The 24759-nt window shown below is 39.4% G+C and overlaps 1 protein-coding gene across 2 annotated transcripts; it reads left to right on the top strand.

The window, feature by feature from the left end:
• Positions 1-294: 294 nt before the first annotated feature.
• Positions 295-17868, top strand: lpcat1 (lysophosphatidylcholine acyltransferase 1). 2 transcript variants are annotated; one of them, XM_028036970.1, is made up of 15 exons: positions 295-556; positions 4025-4318; positions 6479-6618; positions 6726-6940; positions 8358-8470; positions 8634-8694; positions 11550-11608; positions 12176-12210; positions 13079-13133; positions 13213-13295; positions 13427-13552; positions 14607-14760; positions 15713-15811; positions 15901-16039; positions 17000-17868. In XM_028036970.1, the coding sequence occupies exons 3-15, from the start codon at positions 6488-6490 to the stop codon at positions 17125-17127; spliced, it is 1398 nt and encodes a 465-aa protein (XP_027892771.1). In that variant the 5' UTR covers positions 295-556; positions 4025-4318; positions 6479-6487; the 3' UTR covers positions 17128-17868. The 2 variants fall into 2 exon arrangements, with proteins under 2 accessions (XP_027892771.1, XP_027892770.1); XM_028036969.1 differs by lacking the exon at positions 4025-4318.
• The last annotated feature ends 6891 nt before the right edge of the window (positions 17869-24759 follow it).

The following is a 24759-nucleotide window of genomic DNA, read 5'->3' as shown; positions in this document are numbered from 1 at the left end:
ATGACAAACATTGCTTTTAATATTATATTGAATTCTCTGTAGATTTTAACCTAGTGTGGATGTTTCTTTTTTGTATAAACATAAAAGCAAAACAAAAAGAAAAAACTTACAACTCCTTATAGTACAACTGAAAATATAACTGATATTACATTCAGAACAATTTTTTTGAACCGCCCCTGATGGTGATTTTTCCCCCCGCCAGCTTATGCGAAGAAAACCCGATGCTTTTATTTTGGAAGAAGTCAAACCGGAAGCGTGGGTAACGCCGCATAACTTGCTAGAGGCGGACTGAATCCTCCCTGCTCTCCGCTCAGACAGCATCAGTTTCGACCACAGCAGGCGGGGTAAAGCTCTCCGCTGGGTTTCGAGACATTCAGGACCTTTCTATTTGAAAGTTTCCTTTCAAATAGATATATATAGGCTATAGAAATATATATATATATATATATATATTCCTGACCGTATAACAATGAAGACTTCCAGCAGTCCGCCTGCGGGGACTGACAGAAACCCGTTCGTCCACGAGCTGAAGTTTTCCATGACAGACAAAATAAAGGTGAGAAAAAATTTTTAAAATGTCAACTTTTGTTCCTCTGCAGTTGGAATTACTCCAATGTTACATGTTTTGTGTGTCAGAATGAGGCGATAGACACTTTGCGAGTAGTTTTGTGTGTCCGGTCGCATTCTGCTGAAATAAAATGTAAAGAATGCTGAACAATATGGAGACTTGGACGAAGAGGAGTGCTGCATCCTTCTAGGAAATGTGTTTCCTCTGTGGTTTCTGTGACAGCTGGACTCGCTGGATGGAGTCAGCCAATAACAGTTTTAATGCAGAATTAAAATACTTTCAACACTGTACACTTATAAAGCGTTTAGACTTTCTCAGCACTCTTTAATTTGTGCTAAAATGCATTTCAATAGTGTTAGAAACAATCAGTGGAAAAGGTTCGATTTAAAAATAACTCAATTTTATAGTCAGTTTTACGGTACTTTCTACAAGATGCTTGAGAAAGTTCCAGAATGAATAGAAAGATGCGGTGTTTTAACTGGACCTGTCGGTGATCATGGTCAAAATTAATTCAGTTACCAACAAGATCCATTAAAACAGATTCTTTTTTTCACAAACTGGTATGAAGTAAAATTAGAATGGAATATTACATACTTGATAGTCCAAATAATGTTTTTAAAAAAAATTTTTTTACTTGATTTATTCTGTAAATCAAGAATAAATCATTTAGCATTATTGTGAAAAATAAATCTTATGATGAGAATTTGGATAATGCCAAAAATAGACTCCAATTAATTTTAACAACAACAAAAACAACCCAAAAATGGCTGCGTTCTTAGTTGTACCATTTTTACAATTTTCTCCACTGTTTTTTAAAACGTATAGCTCTATAAATGCGTCGAACTGTGCATCTTAATTAGATGCACAGTTTTTAAGTTCAATAAAGTAAACAAGGTCTGCAGCTTCATGTGATGATAGGGATGAACTTGTAATTCTAATGGATTCAAAGCTGCTACCACTATCAAGTAAAGCACAGCTCACTAGTTTCTCCTTTATGCGATTCGGTCCTTGGAATAAATTGGAAAAAATAAATCTCGAGTTGCTCCAAAATGGAGTCGACATATCATCGCTAAAGAAAATCAGCGTGAACCAGGGAAAGCCTAATCGGTGAGTCAAAGCTCGCAAACTTGAAAAAAAAAAAAAAACAATCATAGTTTGACAAGTGTAAGCATTACGGCCTGAAGGGGGGGGGGGGGGGGGGGGAAAGCGAACAACCTTTTACTACTCTGCTGAATCATGGAGTTTTCTCATGATTGGTGATAAATCCAGATAATAAAATCTACCTACTTTCCTATACTTTGAGGTAAATAATTTTTCCTCAAGTGACCAAAATGATATGAAAAAAGTTGGGAGGAAGAAGAAAAAAAAAAAACCTACATTTTGAGTCCGGAAAAGTGAAAAATGCATTACTGTTACCTGAATTCACTGTTATACCACCTGATACCTGTGCTGCTTCACTACTAGCTGCTTTTTTATGATCTGGTATCAGTAATTGGTCAATCATAATTTAACTGCCAGAGTTTTATCTGAAACTTGTGGTTTCACCGGGACCCCAGCTACCACTCTCTTCCTGGAGCAAGATACAGCCACAGTTTAACATCAGTTTACTATATTTGCATTTGATTTTAACTGAGCACCTGCTATAAATATCCACAGACTGACACTCTTAGCTTTATTAGGCTGACTTTTATCTGGAACTGTATCATCTCTTGAGTAATTCTCCTAGAAAATAACAGAATATCCAACTACCTATGCATCCATGTATAAATAGACACCAGGGATACATCTTCTGTCTTACTTGATTCTCTGTTAAATGTTTCACTATGATTTTCAACAGAATAATGGAATGGCTGTTTAGGGAAGAATCTGAAGCTCGTTCCTCTAAATGTTGTTCCTGATAACATTTTAACATCTGTATTTTATCTTTTATGATTTTTCTTTAAAGAAGTCCTCAAACGACAAAGATCGTCTTCCTGGTTTCCCGTGTTGCACACCTAAAACTCACAAGACGATACACAACGTGCCCCTTCTGACCTTAGGATACTGCTTGACTATGCATGGACTGCTGTAATACATTTCCCATTTGGTAATGATAGTGAGCACTGCGATTGTGATATAGCTCAACGTATCCCTAGACATCCAACCGTTCGTTGCCTCCTTCAGCGTCTGAACAACTTTCAGTGCTTGCATGTTGTCGGTGTCTTGTCATCAATAGTTCCGGCTGGAGACCCAGCATGCTCCCAAATGCTCTAAGAGTAGTTGGGGCTTCTTCTACTATGGAGGAGCCACATGTTTCATGATTAACATCATGGGTCGACAGCACGCCGATCCCCTGAACACACATCATTTATGTGTGTTCAGTAAACGAGGAACTGCATCAACTTCCATGCAAATTTAAATAAAACACCTTTTCACACTTCAGTTCCTTTTAAAGGGAGAAATAAAGTTATGCTTCAAGCTTAGAGAAGTTCGTTTTCCCTCTGAGTGGAATGTGTAAATGTTCAGCAAGTTGGCAGTAACGCTGGCAAAACCGATCCTTTAAAAGTCGACCGTTCTGCTGAGATGAGCAGAAAAACCCTGCTGCAGGCTTTTGGCCACTTCCCCTCGACTAGCAGGATGCTTTTCCCGCCCCTTTCCTCCGTTATTGCCAGGAACGGGTCGTTTTTCCGTTCAGGCCCGCAGGAGATGATTGCTAACAGTTGACAGCAGCAGCTCACCCATCACGTGTCTGCTTCACACCTTCCGCCACCGACTTTCTAAAGCCGTTTTTCCACTTGCCCACACGTGTGGAGTTGCATGTAAACACGCCTTCCACGTCAAAAACAAACAAGATGGTGAGGATAAAAGGTAGAAGCTAAACTTTTCCTCTTACCGTTTGCATCTCTGGATAGTTACCCAACAGGCGGTCACTGTATTCCTCCTTTAGGAGCGTAAGGCACAAAAGGTGATTGCCAAATAATCTGGCTGATTACAATATGCGAAATGTGAACATGGTAATGGAAAGTTGAGTGGAATGAACAAAGACACTAAGGTCCCAGAGTCTAAAGGAAGAGCGGAGAGGCACAGAATCAAACCCTTAGTTCCATTGTAACGTTTCCTCTGTGATTTTGGGAGCCAAGCCATCTGCTGGTACCAGTGTGGTCCCAGAGTCTGAGTTCGCCAGTGTTTAAAGGAACTTCTGGAGAACTTGATGCTTCCTTTATTCCCACTGGAAAATAAATATTGTCAAGCTAGAAAGGAAAGAAAATGTTTCTCACAGCTGGGCCCTAACCCAAATGTTGCTGTTGGGATTTGCAACATTAAACAGGAAAAAGCAGTTTTCCTTGAACTTGAAACCTGACATTCTGATTTTAATAGGCTGCTAAAAGTGCGTAAGTATATTATTATTGCGAATTTCAAATAAGCCTTTTGATATCTGTTCCCTATAAAATTCAGTTTCAATCTGTTCTTCAGCAGCTCATTCTTTTACCACCTCCAGAGAAAATGTCAAGCGGAGCACCCCAGACGGATTTGTCGAGCTCCAACCATGACGCTCAACCGCAGGGAGCCGGGAGGGGTGGAGAGTCGGGAAGAGTGTTTGAGCTTCATAAATCAACCCGGTGGTGTTTATTTATTAATACAGCCCCGAAGCACACACCTGGGTCCTCCACATCCAGACATGCATCACGAAGAATGGAAAGATGGCAGAGGAAGGAAGAGGAGCTTAGATACGACTCCCAGGGGCGGTGACAACAAGCTCGTCATTCCAAAGTAGGAGGAGAGCAGAGTGATAGATGAACGTGTGGTGGAGCAGATGGCGATGGGGAGTGAGGGGTTGATGGGCTGATGGTTGAGGAGAGGAAGACTCTGGGGACCTGAGATCCTTTAAGGTGTAAAGAGGGGAAGAGAGCAATCAGAGTGGGAGATGAGAAGATTGAACTGAGGGAGGGCAATCAACCGGAGGAAGCCAGAGATGTCACACAGTCTGAATTTACTCAGCAAGCTGGGACTCTGGTAATTTATCCACGGCACCACGTCTGTTTCATCACACCGAAAGAGACAAGGAATGACAGCTTAGTCAGCGGGTTTCTTCTGCAGCTACTGCTTACGTTACGTTAAAAAAGGCAACATTGTGGGAGAAAAAATCACTGCCAAAAGGCCTGCCTTTTGGAAAAAAACCCTCTTTGTTGCCTTGATATTGTGATAAGCTCAATGGAACAAAGGATTCATCTTTTTACTTATTCAAGTGATGGGAGTGTCACTTCTACCTGATCTTTTTCCGTGTCCCTCGAGGACCACAGAGTACATCGCGTGCTAGAAAAATATACATCTATGATAGCTTTATGTCCTTTGCAACCATAAGGTTTGCAGAGCTGAACTCTCTCTGGTCATTGATCTCTCTGTGGCAAGACAAACTCCTCCAACTTGATCACCCTTCCTTTGGGGATTGCACAAGGGATGTGTTTTAGTTCCTGATCATTGCTCGTTTCACTATAATATGGAAAGTCTTCATGGAACAAACAGGCATTAAACTCAAAACAGGTGGTTTGCAAACTTTATGGCTTAATTTAAATTAATTTAAAATTGGGGAATGCTTTAAGTCAAAGGGAATATCAACATGTGCTTTTGGACAGTTGAAAGAGATATTTTGCTGTATTTCACAGTCCAGTCCTAGACAATGCTATTGTTAAAATCTGGGATTTTTCAGGAGGTGAGGGGAGGGGCTTCATGAGCTTGGTACTTGACTTTCTTTTGCAAAGCCTTTAAGTTTAGCTCAAGACATAGAGGTAAGGCAAAGAGTTCATCTGTCCATTGTCTACAACTTATACAAAATCGGGTTTAGGGCAGTGTTTCTCCACTCCAGTCCTCATTGACCATTACCCTGCATGTTTTAAGCGTATCCCTTCTGACACACACCTGACTTGAATGAGTCGGTGATTAACAAGTTTCTGCAGCACTTGATGGCATGCAGAGGGGGTCATGCAATCATCTGAATCAAGTGTTCTGGAACAAAGACAAATCTAAAATACTCAAGGCAGTGATCCCTAAGGACTGGAATTAAACACTGGTCTAGGGGATAGCAAGACCAAGATGGAGACCCAGACACCCATATTCCTGGCAACACTATCCAAATTAGTATGAGTGAACCCAAGAAGTAAGTTTAGACCTAGGATTAGTATTAATAGTGCATCTGGCCTTATTGCTTTTACTTACAATACTTTTTAGTGTACGTAACTGCAGTAACTTCCAGTGAACATCCTGGAAAAGAGTCAGGCTGAACAGATTGATGACATTTCTGAGTTACTTGCATGTTATCTGCACCAACAAGATTTATTGCGACTGTTATGACCTAGGGTTTAGCTAAATATGTGATACACTTGAAAATCTGCATGCTCAAAACATATGGTGTTAGAAGGGATCTGTTGATGGATGAGTGTTTGCTCCTTCCTGAAGGCTCAGAAGGAATGTGAGTTTCCTCCTCCTTGTCCTCCAGGATGTACAGCCACATTTCTCTGCTGTATACGAATGTGTCATGCACATTTAGTTTGAGCTATTTACAGTCACTTGCAAAGGTCCTCATACCAAAAAACAGAGAAAGTTACACACATGACCAAAAGTGTTTGTTAAGGACCACAAAAACCTACAAGGTCACTGAAATAACTTGACATGAACAAAAGGAATAATTCACTGGAAATTAACCAATGTAAATCAGACATTGAAATGTGACACAACAGAATCACTTCAAAAACAAACCAATGAAACAAGTTTGGACAAAAATGAAGTCAACGTTTCAGGTTGTTTTATGACAGGAATGTGAAAAGTTCATCAGGTGTGAACATTGTTGCAAGGCACTGGGTTTACACCGTGTAGCAGCGCCGCAGTAATTTGTTGATTATTTGTATTTTTGTGTCTTTTCTCTCTCGTCTCCAGATCGGACTCATGTCAGTTACAGTTTTTCCAGTCCGGCTGCTGTTGGTCTCTTTCTTCATGCTGCTGGCGTGGCCTTTCGCCTTCACGGCTTCGCTGGGACGTTCTGAGCTTGTCCCCGATCCACAGTCGTGGTGGAGGAGGTGTGTTGGCGCCAGTTGGTACAGTAAGAAACATTTATCAAAGGCGGGTTGTAACGTCTTTAGGTCTGACAAAAAGAAATAAATGCATAAAACGTTTGCTTTGTCAGAATAATAGATCTTTGTCTTCGGGTCATTATGCGAGCCATGTGGTTCTGTGGTGGTTTCCATTGGATCAAAGTGAAAGGGGAGCGAGCGCCGCCTTCTGAAGTTCCCATCCTCACCGTAGCCCCGCATTCCTCCTATTTCGACGCAATCCCAGTCACCATGACCATGTGCTCCATTGTCGCCAAGCTGGAGAGCCGGAGCATCCCAGTCTGGGGCAGTGAGTCATTGACATTTCCATGCTTACAAAAGGAAAAATGAAAAAAAGGGAAGAAGAGTACAGTATTTGTATGGAAATCTAGGTTTAAAGAATCTAGTCTCTCAACACATCTACACGTCCTTAGGGCTGCGACTAACGATTGTTTTAGTAATCGATTAGTCTGCCAAATAATCGATTAATTGGATACAAAATTGGCACAAAAATGCTTAAAACCTCAATCTTTTTTTTTTACTAGATATTAGAAACTTATTAGAATAAAATATACTTTATTGATCCCCAAGGGGAAATTGCTTATTTGTTGAAAGCTACTCCATCTTAGGTGATAAATACAATGTTTGTAAAATATATATACACCTAAGAGTGAATAATAAAGAGTGAATAGTTCAAAATGACTAGATACAAACAAATAAATAAGCAACCACATGCAATATATTAATCAATAAATAAATGTATTTATTAGGTGAATCCCTTCTGACACCTGACTTGAATGAGTCGGTGATTAACAAGTTTCTGCAGCAATCAATAATTGCTGAAAAAATCAGCAATCAATCAAAACAACAATTATTGATTAATTATTTTAATCAATAATTAAAAGAGGCAAACAAACAAATGATTAAATTCCATTTTTCAAAAAGGAAATAAACACTTCATTGCCCAAACTGCACTAATATCGCTGCCCATTAATGTACTAGAACCAGATGAAACTAAATCTGTTCCACTTGAGGAGTTCTGGGTAAAACATATTTACAGACAAAGGTGATTTTATCTTAAATGCAAAATGTATATATCCATATATTTGTCTTCATTTTTTTCAGCAAATGGCTTTTTTTTTTTTTTTGTCTGTATACTTCAGTTAAGAATTAATTAATTGTTAAATAAGTTGATGATTATTTCAATAATTGATGGCAATTAATTCAATTAATTGTTTCGGCCCTTCATACATAAATTCACCTATTTGCTTCTTCTGACTTCACTTTGAGCGCCTCACTGATACTCAGAGTTACTAACTTACAGTCTTCAGTTCCAAGTGTTTTCAGTAACCTGGATGGTGAAAAAGATTTTTATCTATTATTTGTAGGAGTCAGCAACAAGGCAGCTCCCTTAAAAAAAGTCCTACAGTTTTGAGGAAACTAAACTCTTTCTCAGTCAGCGTTAAAGCTCTTTACCAAACACTCTTTGCAAAAGTTTTTTTAAAATAATAAGTACATCACTGCTACTTTGATTATATTATTTTTTAAGGTTATAACTTGCTTTTGTAAAATTAGAAGTAGTCCTATGTATGTTTGGTCCTTGTAGTATTTTTTGCTGCATTTTCTTACATTTCTAATCACATGTTTTCCTTCTTAATAATTTAGATTTTTTTTCTTTCTCTCATATTGGCTTCTAAAATGCATCTCTTCATCACGGCCTCCCCCAGCTCTGATCAGCTACATCAGGCCCGTGTTGGTATTCCGGTCGGATCAGAGCTCCAGGAGAAAAACTGTGGAGGAGATCAAACGTAGAGCCCAGTCTGGAGGAAAGTGGCCCCAGGTGTTGTATTCACACCCGCCGACTCGCGCGCACACACACACACACACACACACACACACACTCACACCCACAGGTCGAACTTCAAACGCAGTCAAAGAAACTAAAGAATTTTCCCCCGTGTTTCTACGTGTTTACTTTACTAATGTTAAATTCCTTGTTCTAGATCATGATATTCCCTGAGGGGACGTGCACCAACAGGTCGGGTCTCATCTTATTCAAGGCTGGTATGTTTTCAGTCCCCTACCTGCTATAACATGACCAGAATATTATAGGAAGTTATTTTTGACCCTCATTCTTAAACTCTCAAAGCAAATGAAAACAGTGCATTTGCATCAGTCCCTCCAGGATTTTGTAATTTTTTTTTTGATTTTTTTTTTTTTCCAATTAAAATCATGGATTTTGTGGTGCTATTTTATAAATAGTTGCAAGGAATTTTACAGTATTTTTTTTCTTCAAGCAGACAGTTTGAACACAGACATGTTTATTCTTTAAAGAACGTAATTAGTTTGATTTTTGTTACTCGCTATAACGACCACAGACTACAACTTGACATCAAGTTTGCTTAAGGCAGCAGTGTGGTAAGACTGAGTAAGACATACTGCCACCTGCAGGTGGGAGTTAGCAGTCAATTAAACCCAATGTTTTTCACAATTTTTGCAGAAAATTTGCAATATGCGATGATCTTTTGATTTTGTGTGAATTTCCATGATCGCAAAATTGTAAAAAAAAACTGGAGGTACTGTCACATACACTGTATAAAAAGGACAAATGTTTTTCTTTGTGTGAGATTAAATCAGACAAATTAGAATTAAATTCTCAAATATTATGAAACTTTATATTTTAATTAACATTCAACACTGGAGCTGGAAGACATTTTAACCATCCAAAATAACCTTAACAACAAATGAATTTTGAAGTCCTTCAAAAAATAAAAAAAGGGACAATTTTGTTGAGGCTAATGCACCAGACTTTTGTTGTCTAGTTTTTGGTAGAAACAGAAAAGAGAAGAATAATAAATCATGCAGATGGAAATTATTGAGCTTGTTTTAATTGATCATGGAATTAATTGATTTATTGGTTGTAGCAACAGGCCTATTTATGACACTGAGACATGTCTGCTAAAAACTAGGGTCTTTGTCCCTCAGTGCAATCTGACTTTTTTATGCTGCTTTTGGAGTAATGGCTTCTTCCTTGCCAAGTGGCCTTTCAGTCCATTTCAGTACAAGACTGATTTACTCTTATCCATAGGAGTAAAACAGAAAATATTCATCTCTGTTGTCACATTAGAAGTAGGTTTTGTTTTTTTATCCAGAGCAGCAGGTGATGCATTTACTGCGCAAACCAAAGCAGAACCGTTTTATTTGGCGTTCCGGCTGATTTCCAATAAAATGTGTGTCCGCATTACAGCAGACACCCTTTAATTTAGTTTGTTTGGACTTTTACATGATTATTTGTGAATGGATTCTGACTCCGTTGCAACCAGCTCCCAGCGTTTATGTCAGAACAAATTAAACCCAGCAGGCGGGGACGTTTGGCGTCCTGCTGCTTCGTACTTAAAAGTCCGACCCTTTGCTTTCTTTTATCAGACTTGTTTTTCCGCTAACGTCCGTGTGTATGTGTGGGCGCATGAGGGGCGTTATGTGGTCAGCTATTGTCTGATGCCAGCTCGTTTTAATCCCCTTTTTTCCAGTCTGTTATTCAGTCTTTCCCAGTAAGCCCTGTGGGTTGGTACAGCTCTTGCTGTGTTTGCGTATATGTGGGTTAAAGCCAACTTGATCATTCTGCTGTGTGCTTCCAATCCTCTCTGGTCATGTCTCCTCCTGTTTTATCTCTTGGTTCAGCACACCAGCTATGTGTGGAGTTTGTGTGTGTGTGTTTGGGTAGATGTGCTTTTGCTTTCTATGTCCTTTCCTAAATTCAAGAGGTTTTTCTTCACTTTTAATTATTTCTTCTTAATTTTGAAAACCACTTCGTACCCATGGTGTACCAGTTTAGTTTTCATAGTCAATAAATGGACAAACAATACTTATATCTGACATGTAATTTAATTCAACTGTATAGTTTTAAAAACATATTACATTCTGTTACAATTTTTTTTTTTTAGTTCTGACCCACATTTGAGGAGATAGTTTGGACTCTCTGGTCCAGAACTTAGCTGGATCAGATCTTGCGTAAAGAACAGGAACTACTTTGTGTTAATAGGCAAGTTCTCAAGGTTCAATCCTGTAATAATACAATTTGTTAGTAGCTGTAATGTGATATAGAAATAAACTTGACTTGACTAGAAGAACACAGATTTGTTTAACAAAATGTTCGACATTACCCGTAATTCTATTAACAAGCTAAATACACAAAGTAAGCAAATTTGTTATGTATTATAACCTTATAAAGGTCAAAGATGGTAAACCAAAATGGATATGTAGGGATATCTGATTAGGACTGCAAGGAGAGAATCCCCATTCAATGATTAGCTACCCAGTGAGTTAGCTTAATATTCAATTTTTAGCATTTTGTAGCAGCACAGTGCTGTTTAGACAGTTTGCTGAATCTCCAATCAGCTGCTCTACCAGAAACTATGTAAAATATTTGCTTTGTTTATGCCTTATCTCTCAACTGAATGCAATTCATGACTGCTGCTTAAATCATATTTAGTCAGATCTACCTGATAATAAAGCTAAAGCCTTGAATAAATTTAACAAATGTTTTTTGCTTTGACCGCAGTAGTGAACAGAGATGAGGAAACCGTAGCTCTCCTGTTATATAAGATTTCGATTTAGGTGAAAAATGAATGTTACTGTATATCTTTTATTAACGACCTGCAGATGAATTATACATGTAGCCTGTTTGACTGTTTATTTTCACATAATAAAGCCTTCGAAAGGCACACAGAAGCTTGGAAAGGTCTTTCCTGAAGCCATTAATACTGCATGTAGCTGTTCAGCTCATCTGTCATCATCAGGGTACATTAAAGTGCCAACAGGGAAGCTGTCTGTTAGGTTAATCCAATCCTGTGTGGGTGAGGGTATGTTTTTTTTGTGTGTTTTTACTCTTATTTTTCTCTCATGTTTGTGTTTAAAAGGTGCTTTCATCCCAGGACTCCCAGTGCAGCCAGTGGTGCTGCGATACCCAAACAAACTGGTGAGCGTCTTCTTTCATCCTTCCATATGTCTACCTTCAGACCCGCGACCCGGTCTGACCGCGACCTCACACTTCGTACACTCCGAGCCGCCTCTGATGTAATGGCTGCCGTTTGTCGTGTCGGGGTGCGTTTCCCCTCTTGTGTCGACTGACGTCGTGTTCCAGCGGGATGATATTTCACCCGTTTGTTTCTCGCCCCTCGCGCTCGCAGACGTGCACCGACAGGTGTCATATCTCCTTCCCCCGCCATCGCCTCCGGCGCCTCTCCTCACGCGCTCATAAATGATGCAGCTGGCATTACCAAGGTTTGCATGTCCGCTTCCCTCGAAAGTCTTTGTTCCAACTTCTCTGTTTAGTCACCGCCCTGACTTTCGAGACAGCTGCCAGCCCTGTTTGTTTATTTATTTGCCTCGCTAATTTCAGCTACCATTTGCTGGTAGCATGCTAAATATAGCAATAGGAGGAATATATTTTTCATACGTTTTGAATAACTGGTAAAAAGTGGTCCAAAATATTCAGAAAGGATCCTGTTGTATGTGTTGTAACATATTTCTTCCATCTCTGCAGGACACTTTCTCGTGGACGTGGCGCGGCCCTGGAGCGTGAGTTTCTCTCTGTGCATGATGATTCCTGACAGACCTGTGTATAATTGGTTACGGCGCAAACGTTTTCACACCTCTTGAACCTTTTTACATCAGAACCACAACCTGTAACTCCTTTTACTTCGATTTTACACACCATACCAACACCATTTTGAGGTGGAAGTAAAGTTAGACATTGTCTCAGCGTATTTTACAAATAAAACCGGAACGTGTTTTTATTCACCCGATCTAAATCTTTTGCCGTTGGTCTACCAGTTTTAAAAATATAACAATCTTTTTTCATCAAATGTTTTTGTTAAAAGTTAAGATTATTTGTAGAGCATCCGTGTACATTGGTTTTCAAGTCATCTGAAAGGATCTCGGTAGGATTTAGGTCTGGACTTTGACTTGGCCGTCCCAACATATGAAGTGCTTAGATTTAAACTATTCCATTGTAGTCTGCCGTGTTTATTCATCTTCATGATGCTGTTTGTTCACTAATGTTCTCTAACAAACCTCTGAAGCCTCCAAAGAACAGCTGGATTTACATTAAATAGCACATTGTTGGACTATTTGCAGTAAATTTCATTAGAAATCAAGGGAGACTTCATATAATCATATTCCACAGTTGTCAGATTTTTATATGTAAAAAACCCCATTACTTTATCACATTTCATCATTAATGCTCTACTTTGTGACAGTTACATCTATTCCTACGACGTCATTTAAGTTTTTGGTCATAATGTGACAAAACATGAGAAAGGAAAAGGTGTGAATACTTTTGATTGGCTATATTTGTGATTAGAAACACCAGTAATCTGTTTCCTATCAAAATGAACACAAACACTACGAAACGTCAGTTATCTAGTTATGTTTTCTTCTTCTTCAGGTTTAAGATTTTGTGGCTCACTCTGTGTCAGCCTCACAACTCTGTAGAGATCGAGGTGAGCGCTGAAAAAGCGACAATTTTCTGAGTGTGCTGCGATTACAGTGCGGCTCACCTCCTCTCACTGTTTTCTGCAGTATTTACCCATCTACCACCCGTCAGTGAAGGAGAGGGAAAACCCTGCTCTGTTCGCCAGCAACGTCAGGAAGATCATGGCCGAGTGAGTTCGCGTGCAGCCGTGTTTGCGCAAACACCGAGGAGCAGGTCGTCTGCTTATGTTTGAGTCAAGTTTAAAAACCCACTTTCCGTTTTTCTCTCATGTACGTTCAAATGTGTGCTCTGTCCTGGAAGGGCGCTGGAGGTTCCCCTCACAGACCTGTCCTTCGACGACCGGGACATCATCCTGTCACACGGCCCACTGAGAATACACGACTGCACCAGCCTGCTGCACTTCAACCAGCTGCTGGGCCAACTGGGGTGAGTGAGAGGCAGGGGAGAGAGAGCGGACCTGTTGAATGGGCTGGGGAGAGGATCAACGTGAAGAAACACTGACCCCTGCTGGTGGAAGGAGAGAAACACACTCTCACAGGGCCATTACTGGAACTTTACGTTTGCTAAATCTGCAGGTGTTTCTCGCCAAGTAATCAACTGATCTAAGATGTATGTATAACTAAAATATTGGGATGTAATGGTGGTTATGTCATAAATTGAAGCGTTCCATACAATTCTTGCTACTAGGTATAGCTTTAACTGAATGGATGTATGAAGTAGTTGTGTATTCAAAAGCAGATCCTGTTGTTTTTCCCTTTATTAACAAAAATATTATTATTATTAATGTCCAGCATACAATTAACTCACTTTGAAACGTAGGAATAATAATTCCCAGTGTATTTTGCTTTGTAAAATGAATTTCTATATTAATAATTAGAGCTTCAACTAACAATTTCAAGAATTGTTAATAATCAATAATCGGACCAAATAAATGGACACATTCTGCAGATTTTTCTTTTGATTACTTAAAGTTATTTTTAAAATAAGAAACATTTTATTGCCTAAAATACAATGACACACTGTTATTTTAGTGAACGTGTCTACAAAAAAAATACTTCTAACATCAACATGTGAAAGGTTCCCTTCTGCCCTTTCTGCTTCATTTAACATCAACACACAGTTGTACTGATCAGTTGACTATTTTTGTCGATTAAGCAATTAATCATTAAATAGCAAAAGGTGCTTAATAGGAGATTTTCTTTAAGAGTTTGAATCTGGTGAAGTCACCAAGTGTTTTGTTTTTTTTAGTCTTAAATGCAATATGCATACATGTCTGTATGGTTTTGGCTGAATTACTCCTCTGGGTATGTTGTTTTTTTTTTTGACTGTTTACTCCAGGTAATGATTAATCCATTAGTTAATTATATCAAATAATCCATTCATCACAATTACTGATAATGGCGAAACCAAATAGTCTGAAACAGAAATAAAAACAGGTGTATATGTCAGAGCTTTTTCCCTCTTGTTCTCAACATGACAGGTTAAAGTCAGGGAGCGGAGGCGACCGGCTGCAACAGGAGGCCAGCAGGGCCGCCAAGCTGCAGGGGGACAGACTGGGACTGGAGGGCTTTGCCCAGTTTCTCAGCCTTCCAGTTACAGACACGCTCAGACAAGTCCACAACCTCTTCCATCAGGTCAGTGTGGAAGGACAGAGGCAACATCTTCCAAAATTAAACTACTTCAAATATCAGTGAGTGTCCAGAATATCCAGAGGTAACTCAAGAAAATCACAAATAAGCTAGAGGCAAAAAAGGATAGATTTTTTTCCCCCTCATACCAAGAGTGAATAAAAAGGTTGTCAACAATAACTCAAGCTAACGAAATAACCAAATTGAAATTGAGAAAACATTTTCGTTTACTGAAATAAATAAAAACAATAATAGAAGGGAAAAAATTATAACTAAGTGGAACTACATTGTGCGTTTCTAAAACTAAAACATACTGAAATTAAAGATGTGTCCTTTGTTTTCGTATTGATGAATCTATTTATTAAACTTTCAAACTAATGTGAAATTGCCAAAATGGTTGGTTGCCAAAATTTTAGCAATTTTGGCAACCAACTGCCAAAACCAGGCAGTTGCTTGTTCAACAATAACTGAATAAATTCTTTTAAATTGGTACCTTCTGCTCACTGTTCATTACCCAATCCATGCACAAATAATCACCATACAATACTTTGACCTTTCTGAATTCTGCACCTAAAAATTTGGTGCAGAATTTTTAGGGGCACCAAAATAGTCGTTGAAAAATCTACAACTACTATTATAACTGAACTAAACAATATTTAATAGAAACTAATAAAAAAAAAATAGCAAAAACTAATTAAAACTAACTGAATTAGTCAAACAAAAAATCACAATGAAACAAAACTAAACCATAATGACAAGCCCCAGACTATTACAACTTTGGCAAACATACCATTTAACATAATCATAACGGAGTATTAGTGTGTTGAATTTTGAGGAAAGAGCAAAATTCAGAATAAGGCTGTAACATAGAATGTGGAAAAAGTGAAGCGCTGCGAATACTTTCCAGATGTGCTGCACTTCCTGTTTTGTGTTTGACTAAATTCGTCTTTTATATCAGGACGGAGACGGAAAGATAGACGTCAGACACTACGTCACCGCTCTGTCTGCTGTGAAGCGGCCTCATAAACCCATGGACACATTAAAGCTGGCCTTCCAGGTGAGAACAGCAGCCTCAGCGTGGCGCTGCTGGTATTTGCGCGGGTCATTTGGGCCACTGTGCTAAAACGACCCGTCGTCGTGTTGCAGCTGTACGAGGAGGACAGCGGGGGAGTCGCAGGAGACGACCTGGCCGTCATCTTAGAAATAATGTTGGGAGTAAAGGAGGTGGAGCTCTCTCCTCTGTTCCTTGAACTTGAAGCTCAACACACAGCAAAGATCACTTATGGTAAGACTTTGTCATTTTCTGCCTTACTAATAATTTACTTCCCTTTTTTATTTATTTATTGGGATTTTATGTAATAAAAGCCTCACTGTGACTCTGGAGAGACTCGCACTGAAAACCTTCGACTGAATACAAATGCTACTAATATGTAGCATTTTCAGGTACATTGCATAATTGAAACCATGTGAGACGGTTTGTGTCAACGTGTCCCCATGTCTTCGTCTGAGCTTAATATTATAACTTAACATTTTCTTGTCCTTACTGAAGAAGATAAATGCCATCTGCTAGGGATTTTACACTGACCACCTACTATTTCTGCAAAGTGTTGATGCTGTTTTTCACAGGGTTTCCTTTACAAATGTGCAGAGCACTTTGTTGGCATTGCGCTAATGTCAAAAAACATTCGCTTATTCCATGAAATAAGAAACGCAATTTAAAATCACACGTGAATAAGTTTGTTCATGTGATAAGTCGATTAAAAAACATACCTTGCCATCATTCTATGACCACTTCCTATCATCTTCATCTTTTCCCACCAGTAGTAACATCCAGTTGTTGATCACACAACTTGTGTGATCTGAAAATTTGTTCAGTTGGAGTTTTTGTGAAATTCGCTAATTTCGGTGCAAAAACCACCTCTTCCTAGTGTAAAAACTTTATTGAAAAAAACCTGTCTTCCCCCCCAGCCTCAAATTTGACGCCTTTCCACTAAGCTAATTTATCTTTATAATTCCAATTTGCGCAATTTTATGGTCAGTGGAAACGCAGCTACTCTTTCTATCACGCTATAAATCTTGTTCGTCTTTAAAACAATCCAGAAAATTTCAGATCCGCAGGTGTGAAACAGAGATTCTAATCTGTTGATGTGACAGGATCTTTGTTAATTAATCGCATGCTGTGCTTTACGCTGCAGCTTACTTCCTAAATCTCTTGAACCTGTTTTTGTCTCTTCCTGTTCCCTAGACGAGCTTCAGTGTCTCATAGAGAAACGTCCACACTTCTCTGTGGATTGCCTCAGTTTTAAGGATCATCCTCGTCGCGGCTGCATCGGTCGACCCAACAACTGCAATGGACACAACAAGGACGACTAAATAACAGACTCCATGTTCTTATGCCTGGTTTGATGGTTCTATCAAGATGTTGTGAATCGCCTGCTGCTTCTGTGCCTTAAAGTGCAGGGGAAGAAAGAAAGTCTTCATTCAGTTTTCTCTGCCTTTTGTTTTAGAGCATACTTCGGTGTAAAGAAGCATTTTCTAAAAACGTATATATAAAAGATGAATAATTTCTTATACTACAATTCAAAATTTTAAGAAGTCAGTTCTATAGTTTCCTCTAAGTAGAAAGCTCTCAGGTACAGCAGACACCAGCTCACTTATCTCTACTTCTGAATGACAGAGCAATATTCCCAGTGGCAGAAAGAAAAAAACTATTAAAAAGCAATGTTATTGTTGCTTTACTGCAACGTCAACTGCTCTATGCAAGGAGCAAAACTGGTGTGGTGGTTTTATGAAACGCTTAAGGAGAGTCGTGCTCCCAGAACCGGTTTAAAACAAACAGAAAACTGAGAGAATGTGAAAACGATCAACTTTCTAAAGGGCTGTAGTAAAACGGTAAGAAAGAGGATACTGTTGAAAGAATATCTCAGCTCTGTGGCCTTTTTCGCAAAGTAATTTTGTCAATCAATTTTTTTTTCAGAAGTCATGAAAAGACATTTTCTACCCTGTGACTGCACCGTCACCGTTACATTTCTCTGTTTTTGAATAGGAATCATTAACACAACCGTCAGATTTCACAACTTTTATTATTGTTCAATTAAAATTCTTTCACTTGTAGCATTGGCAGTCTCTGTTTATGTCCACCAGGCGGCGCTTTGCTTTCCCTCGATCAAAATATGACTTCTCTGAAGTCGAAAAGCAGAATTTAAACTTAGACCCATATCGTGTCAATCATTTTCAAAATTTTCTTTCGTACATTCTTTGTTCTTCTTTTTCCTTCCTTTCTCAATTTGTTTCTCTTTTCTCTCAATTTTTCCTTCTTTTTTTCAATTGTTCCTTCCTTCTCCATCCTTTCTTCATACCTTGGAACAAATTAAGTTACTTTGTTCATTTCTCATTCCTATCCTCCTTTCTCCTGTGTTTCTTCCTGTTTACCTGAGTAAAATACCTACCATTATTTTTTCCTTGCTTACTTTATCATCCATTAGGCTTCAGTGAACATTTGTATTTACAATTTAAGAACGTAATTAAAATGAAAGGAACTTCACAATCTGGAAAAAGTATTAAATATTTATAATGGGAAGGAACCTTGTATCTCAATGTGCTTATATTAATTTCTTCAAGGATAGGCAGTTTAGATTGCCATCTGCTCTCAGTCCAGATGGTGGCGCTAAACCCCTGTGCTACACGCACAAACTGAAGAGCCTCCCATGCACCGGTGCCCACTTGATGGACAGGAAAAGCATTACCTCATCCCTTCCTTTCATTCCTTCAGGTAAAAATAGACAGATTAAGCCTGGGCTTTGATGAGCCAAACCTGCAGAGGAGGTGTGGAAGCAGGGAGAGAGGGATCGGTGTGGAGGAGAGAGACTAAATGGATCGTTCTGCTCCAAATCCAATCCCTAATAGCTTGAGGGAGGGAGGGGAGAGAAGAAAACAGTTAAAGAAAGAGGAGAGGCAGACTGGAGATATCACGTCGAACAATTAAGACCAGCCTTAAGGGGGTGAAATAGCAGCAGCTTTGTGGAGAACATACAAGTTCCTCTCTGCAGTCATCCCCACGTTCTCCTGCTTCAACAAAAGTGGCTCCAGAAAAATCACAAGAAGGGTTTAAATCTGGTTGCGTCATTTAGAAAACCATCTCCACTCATCTCGTCAAAGAAAAAAGAAAAAAAATTCTTTACGGTTCATCCCAACCTGCATCTAATCCCAGCCACTGCACTTTAGGACACATTCAAACCAATCCACTGGAGATAACCGGGGACTTCTGTCAGGCAGGGCCGAATTCAGTACAGCTTGTTTGAAATTTGACAAGAATTGTAATGAAGATTAATTTGGCATCATTGACTACAAGTATTGTTTATGACGGTGAGTCTGTTAAAGCTGCCAGGAAGTGTGCAATCTTATATCTTGTGATCCTCTCCAACAAGCAACAATGGACAAACTGTGGATTTACTTAACTAGTGTTTAATTAATTAAAATATGTGTGTATGTGTCATGGTGGGTAGCCTGGTAAAACTCTGCCCCTTGCTGTACACTCTGCTTCAACACACCACCCTCCAGTAGAGTTTGACCGCATGCTAGTAGGCGCGTTTCCATTAACCGTAGGATTGCGCAAACTGAAAATACAAACTTAAATTTGCTTAATTGAAACATGGCAATTTTAGGGGGGGGAATCCAAAGCTTTTGAGCTGGGATGAGGCAGATCTTTGGTTGTATCGAAATAGAAGCACTATTTTCGCATCACACGAGTGACGAAACCACATTGGCAGAATATCAACAAAGACTCGCATACATTCGTAACGGAAACACAGCTAGTGATTCAGTTTCACCATTAGTTGCAGGACTCTGGCCCTCGAACTGGTCTGGAGCCTCGGCTATTGAGAGACAACTGCTTGCTGAAGGCGTGGACACTTCCGTTTTACAGTTTAGCTATTCGCCAACGTTTTGCCGTGATGAATGTAATGCACCATCCCGATGCTATGAAAACTAACCATAAACAATCATCTTCACTGAGAAGAAAGAGGTGCCATGTCGGACGGGACGGCTATTAACATTTGGAAGCGTGGCCAACACAGACCAAACGGCTTTGTTCATTTCCACTGCTAACACTGTTAAAACTATAGACAGAACACATTTCTAGCATGGTGTAGAAAATCGACGTCACCGTTCACAACTTTTCCTTATCCTACATGAAATTAGATTTAAAATGCATTGAAGTTTGCAGTGTAAAAAAAATAAAAAAGTTAAAGGGTGATTAATACTTTTTCGTGGGAACTGTGAATCATGTTTAGTTTGTAAAAAAAGCTGGTGTAGCGCCACACATAATAGCTACGTTATGTATCCTTGTGTTAAAGTCTAACTTGGAAGCTGGATAATCTCCTCTTCAGCTGTCAAATCTCGTCTTTTCAACTCTATTCAACCAGCAACCGTCTTGGCTCTGATTCCGGAGCCATGTTCCTGTTGAGTTGGCGTTATTTAAATATTTCTGCTTCTCAACGGATTTAAGCTGTGACCTGATTCTGTTAAACTATTCACTGCTAAAGAAAGAATATATATTATTGGAGGCGTGGGGGGGAGTTAGTGATTGATGACACAGACGGAAAATGTCAACTTTGCTTGTGGCTCTGCATCCTCCGTTGCCACTGACTGCTTGTATTGCTGAGTAACTTGTTACCCACTCACCCGATTGTCACCGATTTAATTTTATTGATGTTTACATATCGTGCTGTCTGTTAGAAGCTTATTTTTTTAATCATACCTAAGTGGTTTTCCTGAAAGCCCATTTTCACCAGACTGTAAATGTGGCAAAAGTTCAAATTCAACCAGAATGTGGATGGCTGGTCCAACATTTGTGAGAAGTCACCTGCGGCAAATCATGAACCTGCGCTTAAATTTTCACAATGAAGCACGAGAGATTTTGAACTGTAATTCTTGGTGGAAGAATACCAGGGACTTGGTTTCTATGCCAACATCTCTGCTTAAATTAACATCCATTATTTTCACATCAAAAAACAAAGTGCTGTACTCAAGCTACTTTCATGTAGCAATCGGTATGTGCTAGGCAAACTATGGAATAAGGCACTACATAAGCACAACACCTCCAAATCGCACATAACATTCTCAATACTCCAGCACTTATAATACTTACCCTCCTCCTTTAAAGTTGCAGGATGCAACTTTTTTTCATAACGAACATGTTTTTTAGTAACATTTTTAGTAAGACTCAACTGACAACAGTTGAGTCTGAAATATGTATTTTACATATTTGCTAAAACTGTCATGTTGTGACAGTATGTTATGAGACAGATAATCTGTGAAAAGATCGATCTCCTCCACCTCCTCCCTGAGATCCTATTGGAAGAAACACAGGTACACAAGATCAACCAATCAGAGCCAGGAGGAGAGGCAAAGCGCTATTAGTCAACCTCATTTCCTCACTGCTAAATGTAAAGAACTTACCATGACAGGAAACTGTTCATGTGCCATCATCGGTGGCTATGCTAACTAGACTGAGCATAGCAGTCTGCTAACATACAGCTAACATGTTAGCTGCATGTTAGCACTGCAGCTAACATGCAGTGCAGCTAACAGATCTCTGTCGATCACGCGATTGTGATCGACGGCGCCAAGACTCGCATCTTGGCTCCGATTGGTTGTTTCTAACAAGCACTGGGAGACGGCAGAGGAGCTCAGATTTTTCACAGATTATCTGTCTTATGTCATACTGTCACGACATAGTGACAATTTCAACAAATATGTAACAAATATTGTTTCTGTAAGTCACATACTGCCACTTTAAGTATTTTTTGATAGGAATCCCAGATGTTCAACCTCCACAGTTCCCTATCAGGGTTTCTTAATGACTGCTTAATAACTAAATACCAGCTGCCCTTTGATAGAACTGATTGCTTTGATGCAAGCTTCAAAAAGCTTTAGAAAGCATTCCAGCAAGCATTCCAGCAACGGAGAGGCTGAGCCTCTCCGTTTCCTTTATCCAGTAAGGATTTTTTTTTGTTTTGTTTATTCTTTAGGGTTTATATAGATGAATAAACTCCAAGCCGTTCACATCTGTTGGTTTTGCTTACAGAATATTTCCATATTCACACTTGTTTACAAATGTTTTCTGGCCTTTTCTGTTTTCATCCATCTTGGCATGCTAAAAATACAAACTAGCTGTGAATTAGCGCAACTGGTCTTCACACTTAAAGCAACATGTGCGTTTTTCCCCCCCCTGTAATCCTTTGCAACAACTCTGCTCATTAAAAAAAAAAACGTCGCAGCGCTGCTTTCAAATCTGAACAGGTTATTTATTTTTGATTAAATCCTGCAGATCTCTAAGGAGCAGAGGAACAAAATCCTCAGCACAGCTCCGCTACTTCACTGTCATTCACTGAAAACTGTGTTATTAACGAAATACACACAAAAAATGCGTTTTGCTGCTGACCTCTGAGTGAAAAGCACATTTGTAGCCTAGCAGGTTTATAATTTTGCACCAAAGATTAGTAGACAAGAACTGTTTATGAAACAATTTATTAAATAAATTTACTAGGTATACTCTGATGCATGCACTTTTTTACCCTTAAAATAAGTGTATCGTGAAAGATGGGTGAACCGTATCGAGCTGTGTTGTTTTTTCCTCATCTATGTATCTAAAAACGGTGTGTGCAAAGTGCGGCCCAGGGGCCATTTGTGGAAATTTGGCCCCCAACTACAGTTAAAAGAATGATAACTTTGTCCTGTTCAGCCAGGTGGTTGATGCAGATGCAGACGTATTATTTTTAACCAGGCTAAAATTATTAGAGATAATATTTTTACAAGGGAAAATATTAAGTACTACACAAAGTACCGTATTCATGTTTTCACAACACAATCAAGCTTTATCAGAAGTAGAACCACGTTCATCCGGAGACTTTTACAACAACAAAAAACGACTTTGCTGCACCCAATTCTGCTTTTATATAATTAATCAAACAAGCGCTGTTTTTGTAATTGAAAATAAATTTACTCAAACAGCAAATATTCGAAAACTAGATTCTTGTCTGTTAAAACAACAAATGTGAAAAATCTTTTGCTTCGGATCTACAGTGAGTAGCAGCCCTTACCTACAAAAAAAAAAATCAGACTAATTAATTTGCTTGATTATATTCTTTAATTCTCTTAGCCTGTGAGTACTTTTGACTCACTGATTTTGGCCAATGTGACAACAAATCGTTGGACACCCCTGGTCCAAAAATGATATGAAATTGTTGAAAACCCCCGTTTAAAGTAGCGGTTGTTCACGCTTACTGTTCTGGCCTCGTCATCGACTCCCCTTCCCATTTTTTTCCAATTTCAAAAACGGTAGGTGCAGGTGTTGCATGAGGAACGCATGTTCTAAATACTTCTAAGTCACTTTCCACATGTTCATGGTTCAATCTTCTCACTTTTGAACATCTATCCTGTCACATCCAACAGTATAGCTCTCTCTCTCTCTCTCTATATATATATATATATATATGTATTTCTTGTAAACATCAAATGTCAGAAGCAAGGAAATTAAAAACAAATCCTTAGGAGGAGGAACAAGCCCCCTGCTGCTTTAGTCACAGCGATCCAATTACATCAAAGCCACGCCAAGAGGAAAGTGCCAAGGGCAAGGCTGCTTTTTCCAAGAACTCTTCTACAGTGTTACCATTACGGCTACAATGATTAGATGGATTATAAGGTGGGAGCATTCAAAAGCTTGATTAAGATGGTTTGGAGTTTGGGAGAAATGGCCTTGTTGACAAGCAGCTATAAAAGCCTTTCAACTCAGCCATTTGAAGGAGTAGCCACATAAAAAGCTGGGGAAAATGGCTACATGCACGTGTGTACTCTGAGTGCACCGTATTGATGGTCGATGGCTTCCACTCACAGAATATTGCCATATCCTTTATGCTTCTCCACTGCGTTGCCTATATGAGGCACTGAAAAATGCATTTGATTAAAGGCCCCTCGGCACAAAAGACGCACCGTGGAGTCCATTAGCCACAGAGACAAGCAAGGAGGAAATGCTTGCGTTCGGAGACGGAGAGGTGTAAAAAGGAGCGAAATTGGTGGTTGAAGGGTTCAAGGCGAGCACCAAGGAAATGAATCAGAACTCTATTTGATGGGATTGTCTGGGAGGAAGAGAGACGAAGAGCCCACGAGGCAGAGCGGGCTGTCGGCAGCACCGCCGAGCGGGTCGGCCACTCTGCCGAGGCGAAGCGGAAGCACAGGGACAATTACAGAGATGACAGATGCTAGGAACCAACATGGGACAGGATGGAAGCACACCGAAGGAGGGGTGGTTCAGACCATGCTTCTCTTCACGTTGTCATTTGTCATTGACCCAATATGGCAGATTGTTCCGTCTCTATTTTCTATATAAAGCTGGCATATCAGTGTTGAGCATTGGGGAAGGGGCGTGTTTAATACAGAAGTGCAATTCATTAGGATTACATTTTGCTCCGTTTACCAGATCACTTGACTCACTAGCTGCATTTCCAATACAAACTCTGTCGATATTCCACTAATGTTGAAAAAAAACTATTTTTGCAATTGCAGCGTTTTAAAGAAACAAACGCAATTTTAAAAAAATCACACGTGAATAAGTTTGTTCACACGACGTCGTTAAAAAAACATGCATCGGCATCGTCCTCCAGCTACTTCCCGTTTGTCGTCTTTGTGGTTTGCGCCAGGGGCAACATGAAATGTGTGATCCAAAAAAGGTGCTTTCATTGCAGTTTTGCAATGAAAATGAATTTTGATATGCCAAAAATCTTCCCATCCTGGCACCAAAAATGTTTATCGAAAAACTAGTTTTTTCAAAATTGCTTTTTCATTAAGCAATTTTTTTTTTATTTTTAGAAAAGCCAGTTTGCGCAACTACATGGTCAACGGGAACGCAGCTGCTGCTACACTCTGTGACATTCAATTCATTCCTGAAATTACCGCGAGTCAAATCAAGCGAGGGTCTTCCGACGGCTGAACGAGCACGACACGTCT

Source organism: Xiphophorus couchianus, chromosome 13, assembly GCF_001444195.1.
Source record: "Xiphophorus couchianus chromosome 13, X_couchianus-1.0, whole genome shotgun sequence".
NCBI lineage: Eukaryota > Metazoa > Chordata > Actinopteri > Cyprinodontiformes > Poeciliidae > Xiphophorus > Xiphophorus couchianus.
The sequence above is the reverse complement of the archived record's forward strand: the minus strand, read 5'-3'. Positions and strand labels throughout refer to the sequence as shown.

Bases quoted from the DNA above. Each gene is read 5' to 3' on its own strand.
- lpcat1 (XM_028036969.1), top strand. From the start codon at position 470: ATGAAGACTTCCAGCAGTCCGCCTGCGGGGACTGACAGAAACCCGTTC. The intron at 6,941-8,357 runs GTGAGTCATTGA...GGCCTCCCCCAG, and splicing joins GAGCATCCCAGTCTGGGGCA to CTCTGATCAGCTACATCAGG. The intron at 15,812-15,900 runs GTGAGAACAGCA...GTCGTGTTGCAG, and splicing joins CATTAAAGCTGGCCTTCCAG to CTGTACGAGGAGGACAGCGG.